The 8,965-nt window shown below is 47.0% G+C and overlaps 1 protein-coding gene across 1 annotated transcript; it reads right to left on the minus strand.

The window, feature by feature from the left end:
- Positions 1–719: 719 nt before the first annotated feature.
- On the minus strand, positions 720–3,723 carry Map10 (microtubule associated protein 10). Its single transcript, XM_059262478.1, has one exon. It carries the CDS (start codon positions 3,683–3,685, stop codon positions 1,040–1,042), a length of 2,646 nt encoding a protein of 881 aa, XP_059118461.1. The 5' UTR covers positions 3,686–3,723; the 3' UTR covers positions 720–1,039.
- Between the last annotated feature and the right edge of the window lie 5,242 nt (positions 3,724–8,965).

Raw genomic sequence — 8,965 nt, forward strand, 5'->3', positions numbered from 1 at the left:
AAAAGGAAAATGAAGGCTTTGCCTCATTGGTCCCAAACTATTAGCTACATTAAAAAGTCTAAAAGTTTATATATATATATATAATATATATATATATATATATATACACACATATATCAGCTATAAATATATATATATATCACAGCTGTAAGAAAATTCCTACAAATATTTGAACACAGAATGAAGTCTAAAATTGATAAAAGATTTTATACAGAACTGATGACTAGGGTATATGAAAACCAGCTTTCCTACATTATAAACATTGAACAATCTGAAAATACAACATAAATCAAACTCCTATTCATGAAACTATATGGGATGAAGCCTTTCTTTGTTCTCTCTAAATGCTTGAGTACACTTGAAGGCTGTTTATGCTCAGTGATAGTAAACTATTACCCAAACATGTCTCCACTAGGGAGTTTCCATGCTTTTTATCAGTGTTAGTGCTACAGCCTACAGGAGGCATTTAAACTGCCAAGGACTTTATTCAGCAACTTCATTTAAAAAAAAAAAAAAAAAAAAACCCAAGTTAATATTAGTGTGTAAAACAAGACAGGATTTCTTATTAAGGAACATAAGCACAATAAGTGTTAATAGAGTAATATAAAAGGGAGATTAAATAATAAAAGGACAGAGTTATGAAAGTCTGTAAACCAAAAGCTCTTAGCAGCAGATCATAAATCCCTTTCTGCATCTCACACTCTTAACACATCCATCTGTTACAAGATTTATTCCCATTAAGAAGTGGTGCTGAGCTCATTAACAAGCTCTTTTTACAATGGTGCATGAAACACCAACTTTAGAACAATCTACACTGCAAGACGGACACTTTTGCAGAGTATACTGACATACTTTTAATCTTAAGCATCTTACAAAAGAATCATTCCTAAGCTTAACAGTGACTTCAGAGTATATCAGCTTGAAGGGAAAGGCACTAAACATCAACGACAAACTATGTACATTGGCTAAAAGAACTACCACATAAGTTATGTACTAAGGTTATGTATAGTTATTACGTCTCTTTCAAAAGTAGCAACTTTCACACAGTATATCCTGGAAGTTTGTTTATTACTAATTCGCAGATATCTCTGCACTGTTTGGAGATATTCAGTGAACCAAGGTCATCTTCCTCTTCTTGGAAGTCAGCTTCTGCACTGTTGTCTAAGCCCCTGAGTTCTAGCTCAGACAAATTTGATGGCTCGTAAGAACTCACTTGAGATGTCCTTGGTGACTGGCTTTTCTCAGAGGACTTGCGACCAGCTCCTACTTTAAGTTTAGTGGAGCTGTCCCACCCTGTCCTCATGACCTTTGATCTGCCTGTACTCAGTGGTTCTGCCCAGTTTTCCTTTTCACTTGTCCACTGTGATGAAAAGTCACTGGTGGAGCTACTGGAGGCCTCCTCCAGACTCCCATCGGCAGTCTTCAACACATAAGATCTTTTATGTGAGCATACTGGTGAGCCAGCAGAGAAGGGAGGGCTGAGCACAGGACTCGCTTCACTACTGTTTTTCCTTGTGGACAGCCTTGCCTTGCTTGCCTTGCTCGTCTGTGAACCGTGTTGGGCATTTTCTGCCTCTGTGCTGGAGTCGGGAGCCAGCAGACTTCTGCTGTCATCCTCAGTCATGCAGAAGTCTTCCGAATAGCAAGGGCTGGCCAACTCCTCCTGGCACTGTAGTTCCGAGATGCTCTCACAGGAACTCTTTGTACTAGGTGGTCTGTTGGCACTTGTATCTGCAGTCACAATGTCTGTGACTTCGACTTGTCTACCATCTTTCCCCTCATCAACAGGTTTGTCAACAGTAGGATCCTGTTGGGAAAGTGCTGGGCTTTGGACTTTCATTTTCGATGTTCCTCCCAGAATATTTGAATGAAGACATCTTTCTGAAATAACGGAATCTGCAGGACACACACCTGCCTCCAACCAAGTGTCACTGGTTCTGTTTTCACCCTGCTCAACTGTTTCTTTTTTAATAGCATGGCTCCGATTCATTTTTTTAGTTGTACTTAACTCATCAAAACAAGCACTGATTTGCCTTGAAGTATCACTACCCTCAGCAAAAGACCCATTTGAGTCTGAAGACTTATCCTTGGGTGGCTGTGGTGGCATCTGGCTTCGTGCTGCCAAGCTTGGTACTTCCCCTTTCCATGTCGGGCCTCGGACTTTGGGCTCCACTGCTTTGATTTTCGATTTTCTATACTGTTCTCTCTTTTCATGTACAACCAGCATGTCGGGGTTTGTTTGCTTTAAACGCAGTCTTAGTGTATTTGTTAAGCCATAAAGCAGCCTACCCTTTGTAACCCTCGGTGGAGGGCTACCACTGATCTTCTCTGAATGTTTACCTTTAGGGTTCTTTTTAGACTGAAGACTCACGCGCTTTTCATGTTCTTGCACAGAAAGTTTGTTGCTCTTTGATTCTGACCGAGATGTGCTCTTTGATTCTGACCGAGTTGTGGACTTGACAGAAGGTTCTGGCCCCTTATGTTCACTTCCATACAACCAGGCTAAGTGGGGGTGAACCTGAGTGGGACTTGCCACGGGCTGGTTGCACAGCAAGGACAGTTCAATCAACAAAGCATTCAGCAGCGGCAGCTGTCTTATTGCATTGGCTGTACTTTGTTCGGTCTGAGGGGGACACGCAACCTCATTAACTGAGCCTGGACCCTTCACCTCTGGAGGATTTAGAAGCACTGGAGGGCTCTCCTCCATTGCAGATCTTGCATGTTTCACCGGATGTATGGGAGGACCTACACGTTTTGTTTCAGGAAAAATAGCATCCAGCTCCTCAGGTCCACTTCTCTGAGGCTCAATAGTGATTTCAACCCTGGCAGAAGTCTTTTCCTGGGCCAGGTGAGTGTAATACAGAGGAGGAGGGCAGAAGGTGTTGGTTTCAAAGTCCAGCTCCGTGACCTCTGGGCTGAGAGGGCTGACAGTCCTCCCACTAGGAGCGGGTGAACAAGGGGCAGAAGCCATGTCCCCAGAGCTGGCCTTACTGTGTAAGACTGCATCTTCCCAGGTCTTCTGGATACCTGAGGGGTCTGAATCCCCTGCAGACCAGCTGTTAGTTTCCTTGGCGCGCGGCTCTGAGGCCTCCAAGCAGCGTACATTGGAGGCACACTGAAGGCATCTGGCAGCGGCTTCTTTGGTGCATGGCTTCGGGGCGTCCTGGGTACGTGGCTCCCACACCTCCAGGGCCTCGGAACCCGTGATACTAGCAGGACTCAGTGGGCCCAGCAGCTCCTGAGCCCCAGGGGGAAAGCGTCCCAGGTCGGTTAGGCGGCAGAAGACAGCCAATTCCCCGACGCGCTCGGCCGCCGGGCCGCGCAAGGTGAATTTACCCCGTCGGCCCTCGGGGGAGGCGACCAGCAGGATGTCGCAAGCCCCCAACAGGCACGGTGCAGACGCTGGGCCCTGGGGAAGCTGCAGCAGTACTGCGCGCAGGCGCGGGCGACGCAGGGCGGCGGGGCGCAGGCGTAGTAGGCAGGCCTTGCCGCGCCCGAAGCCGATGGTGCCGCTCTGGGGCTCCTGGCCAGAAGCGGCAGGCGGGAGGACGAGCAGCGGCGGGAAGTCCAGCAGGCGGAACGCCACAGCGGGTCCCCCGGCGCACGGTGACAGCCCGACCTCCAGCCGCACCCAGTCCACCAGCAGCTCCAGCGAGAAGAGCCGCCCGGCTGCCATGGGCGCCATCGCCGTTGCCCTGGGCGACGCCACCAGCCCGCCCCGCCAGCCGGAAGCAAGAGCCAGAGTCTCCTAGACAACCGCGGCTTTGAAGCTCTCTCGCGAGATTTGGTTGCCCGCCCCTGGGATGCTCCCGTGTGAGCTCCTTTGCCTTCGGGCTTTAGTTGGGGGCAATTGGCGGGATGCTAAGAGATTAGGTGTGGCAAAACGGTATTTCTTAAATTTTATATTTTGTCGCTGCAGATCCCACGCCATTAGGGATCATATATTGGAAATAAATGGACCATTCTGCCCATCCCAAGCCTCAGAGCCTGCTGGCCTGTTGCTGCGCGCCCAAAGAAGGCTCAGACCTGTCAGAGGTAGAGCCGTATTCTCTGTCACTGTCTCCTTTGTCTCTCCTTCGTCCTACCACACAGTGATCGCCAGCAGGTCACATTTCCCTCATTGGACTTCTGCCTTCTTGAAGCCTTCTCAGGAGGTTTGACCTCAGCTTCCACCACGACAACCTTGCATCACCCAGGTGTAGAAAGACTCTGAATGTATCCAGAATAACACACTCTAACACTGGTCAAAGTCCTCATCTCCCATCCTGACTTCTGACCACCCTGGCTTGTCTTCAGAAAGAGTCTGCTGTGTTAGTTTATACAAAAAGCTCTATGGATGGCGTGGTGGTTTGAAAGAAAATGACCCCCAAGGGGAGTGTCACTACTAGGAGGTGTGGCCTCATTGGAGGAAGTGTCACTGTGTGGGTGGGCTTTGAGGGCTTTCTCTCAAGCTTCCCTCAGTGTAACAATCAGTTGACTTCCTGTTGCCTACAAGAAGTAGCTCTCTCAGCTCCAGCACCCCATCTGCCTGCACACTGCTATGCTCCCCTTCATGATCTTAATGGACTAAACCTCTGAAACTGTGTGCAAGTCCCCCTCAAATGTTTTCTTTATAAGAGTTGCCGTGGTCATGGTGTCTCTTCACAGCAATAAAAACCCAAACCAAGACCGATGGGAACCCACTAACTGCAGAGCTGACTGTATAACACAGGGGGCTGACGAGGGAGGAAAGGCATCATGAAATACCTTAAGGCATTGGAAATTACAGGGTCTGGGCTGGGGGTGAAGCTTGGTGGTAGAGGGCTGGCTTCACAGACACTAAGCCCTGCATGCCATCCCCAGGACCACCACCACAAGAGGGGAGGAAGTTACTGGTCCAGTTAGTAAGGCATACGATATTGGTATGTATGTCTGGGAGGGGTGGTTGGTGAAAGTAACGTTGGCCATTGGAATCCTGTAGTGTACCGGCTGCACACCAAGTTAGTGCAGCCTGTTTGGTGATCTTGCAACTCAGTCCAAGTTCACAAGCTCCACAGCTTCCAGGCTGTCTCATAGACTCCCAACCTGTGTCTCACATATTGTGCAGATTCTGAGTCACCCTATCTGTTGACCTGATCAAAGACAAAGCCCACAAAGACACATTTTTTTTTTTTTAACTCATGTCATGGGTGATTCTGAGGCAGACAGCCCTTGTTCCGTGGAATGTTATTTTGACTATGTAAAGTTTGTAACATTTGTTTATGCTGTGGAATATTACTTTGACTGTGTAAAGATGTGTTACTTTAGTTTATGCTGCATTTGTTTAACGATGTAAGGATGTGTGTTTAATTATGTAGGGATGTTTCACCTTGCCTGCCTAAGGCACCTGGTTGGTATAATAAAAAGCTGAATGGCTAATAGCTAGGCAGGAGAAGGACAGGTGGGGTTGGCAGGCAGAGACAATAAATAGGAGAGAAAAGAATGAGAAGAAAGAAGGAGAAGAAAATGAGAGAGAAAGAGAGGGACACGCCCAGGACAAGAAGCCAGGCAGCTGCCAACAGACACAAAAAACAGTGAAAGTAAGATATATAGAAGGAAAGAAAGTAAAAAGCCCTGAGGCAAAAGGTAGATCAAGAGAAACAGGTTAATTTAAATTAAAAGAGCTAGACAAAAATGAGCCTAAGCTAGGCTGAGCATTCAAAACTAACAATAAATCTCCAAGTCATGATTTGGGAGCTGGTTGGTGGCCCAAAAGAAAAAGCCTGCTACACCCTGTGCTTATCACCCTCAGGTCACTGGTTCATTGTCAGTGACCACATTGATGAGAGAAGTTTGTAAGGAGCAGAATGGTACCATTGTCACATAGATAGAGTAGAAAGATAGCCATGCAATCATGTAGTCATTGCTCCCTCAGTTACATTCTCAAGGTGAAGTGGAAAGGGAGGAAGCAGGTGACCATCAAGCTGTGAAGCATCAGTGTCCACAGGCACTGTGGCAGGAGATGCAGGTGCTTACCAGACTCTTTGCTTAGTCCTCTTGACAACTCCATCAATTGCTGATCGACTCGGGAGAACACTGACGAACCCCACCTGGAGCAGATAAGAGCCTATTTAAGTCTACATGGCAGCAAGTGCTCAAGCTGAAATAGGGTTCTTCCCATCTTTAGAAAGGTAGCTAAATGTAGAAAAAAAAAGCAGCATCTGATTCAAAAACATGGTTCGGGCCACAAAGGAACCATTAAAAACCACTCAGAGGAAGCAACGAGGCAAATGCAGGGCACGGTTTATCCCATAAGAAAATCAGCCTGATGTTTGTTTGTCTTTGAGACAGCAAGGTCTCCTTTGCCACCCAGGTTTGAGTCGTGATCCACCCATCTCAGCCTCCTGTACCAGGATCACAGGCGTCAGCCCCCATACCTAGCTTGACCCCTTTCCAAAGAGCATAGCCAAGGGCGGGGGCAGAGCATAATGCCCCAAGCTTGGTGTTAATAAGAGACACATCTGTGAAGTACAGCTTACCACCTTCCTTGTGCTTTTGCTTAAACAGCCCGTCTAAACAAAAAGATGTTTATAATGGGATAGTTTGGTAAGAAACTAGTATCAGATGACGACGATGACGACGACGACGACGATGACATGAAAGAATTATTAAGTTCAAGTGTGTAAGTGCCATGAAGTTTATGCAAGAAGACAGTCTCAGACATAAGAGACAAAAGAGGAAGAAGTTGGAAGAAAATGACAGCCTGAAATTTTTCTTGAGACAGGGTCTCTTGAAGCCCAAGCCGGCCCCAAGTGATGACCTTGAATTCTCATCCTCCTGCCTCCACTTCCCAAGTGGGAATACAGGCATGCACCACCAGCATACTCTGCTTGGAACTTGCTTCACAATGCTTTAGGATGGAAACAAAATGGCAGAAAGAATGCAAATGTGTTAATATCCTTTAATTTTTTTATTTTAAGAGGAATGATCTAACTTTTGTTGTAGGGCAGGGTCTAGGCAGCCTAGGCAGGCTCTGAGCTGGCTGAGGCTGAGCTTCAAATCCTGATCTTCCAGCTTCTACCTCTGGAGTGGTAAGGATTATATTACAGGTTTGTGTGCCTCCACAACCCCATTTCAGGTGATGTTGGGAATAGAACCCGGGGCCTATAGTATGCTAGGAATGCTCTACCCACTGAGTTACATCCTTAGCCAGTCTTTATTGTTGTATCCGTGAAGAAGCATGTGAAAGTTCATGGTGTAATTTTCTTTATTATTATGGGGGCAAGGTGATGACTTGTGTGTCTGTGTGCACACACATCTGTTCATGGCACGTGTCTGGAGGTCAGAGAACAACTTTTGGGAGTCTCCTACCTTGTTGAGGTGGGGTCTTCTCTTTTTGATTCTACAGTGCCACATACTCCAGACTAGCTCTTCTGTAGGCTTCCAGGGGGTTCTGTCTCCACTTTCCATCTCACGACTTAAAGGGTGGGAATCACAGATACCCACTGCCTGTCTCTCTGTCCTTACCATCGTGCTGGTCCCCATGGTGTTGCTTTCTGTACTTGTGTGAGTGCTTGACTATTTGCATGAAACAATAGTATTTTGTGTTTCACAGGGTTTCTGCCACGAATGACTGAGCATCACATACTGGAGGCCAGTGCTGTCAAAACCTGCCAGGGCCTGTGATGGTTATAACGGTCTGTTGCTCTGGAAAACTGCTTATTTTTTTTTCTATTCTTTTCGTGTGTGTGTGTGTGTGTGTGTGTGTGTGTGTGTGTGTGTGTATGAAAGACCCTCACTTGGTAATAAATTACAGACTAGAGAAAGCAAAGGAGAAAGGGACACCACCAACACAGAGAAAAGACAAAGATGGCTTGGGTGCTCATTTGATGAAAGAGTAGTTTACTTTTTTTATTTATTTATTTGGTTTTTGTGTATGAGTGTTCTCCTTGCATGCATGTCTCTGCATAAACTGTATGCCTGGTGCCCACAGATGTCAGAAGAGGGCATCTGACTCCCCTGAACTGGAGTTGCAGATGGCTATGAGCCTCAGGAATCGAACCCTGGGACCTCTGCAAGAGCAACAAGTGCTCTTACCTGCTGAGCTATCTCTCAGCCCCTAAAGTCTCTGATTTGGAGACATTCCTGCCCTTGTAGTCTCATAGGCTGGTACTTTAGAAAACCACAATCTAGCATAGCGCCCTTCCCAAATTGCCCATCCTGTTGGGTGGCAGGCTCTTCTCTTGATGATATGTAGTGTCACATACTCCAGACTGTGTTAAGACCAATGCCCTATTCATGAATATTTGGGGACTTGAGAACACCCCTTTTTCTCAGTCAAATAGCATATGGCCCAAAACTTGCCAACAATTCTCAAGTGTTGTGAGACAAGCAGGAATCAGCGAGGCGGGAGGGATGTGGTGTCTCCTGCTCACCGGGACCCTTTGATTAGCTGTAAGTACACCCGTACTGAAAGTAGACTGTAAAGACTTGCTTCTTCCAGTCAGAGGAAAACTTGGCATGCCAGCCCCCACCTTCTACTCTGTTTTGAGATGAGATATTCACTGCTTCTTGTGCCAGGCTAGCTGGCCTTCAAGCTTCCAGAGCACCTCTGTCTCCCAGGAGGAGTGTGCGAAGATTACCTTGTGCTACCGGGTCTGACCTTTGCGTGTCCTGAGAATCCAAACTGAGGTCACCAGGTTCGTGCAGCAAGTGCTTTTCCCATTGAGCCGTCCTCTCAGCATAAGGGAATTTCCTTTCCCTGCAGGAGCTGTGAAGTTCTGGTGTATGGATTGTGCTGACTGTCCCAGGTAGCCACTTCATAAAGGGTGTTTGTAAGTAGGTCACATATAAATAGCAGGCATGCTATTTATAGATCTGAAAGGCCAAGCATATCTGGAATTCTTGCCTTGCTCATTTCTCAGTGCCAGCCACTTGAGGAAGAGGGGTGGTTCTGTGTAAATATAGCAACAGGAGCCCCTCTCCCTCGCTCCACTCTGATGCACAG

The sequence above is a fragment of the Peromyscus eremicus genome, chromosome 5, assembly GCF_949786415.1.
Source record: "Peromyscus eremicus chromosome 5, PerEre_H2_v1, whole genome shotgun sequence".
Lineage (NCBI taxonomy): Eukaryota > Metazoa > Chordata > Mammalia > Rodentia > Cricetidae > Peromyscus > Peromyscus eremicus.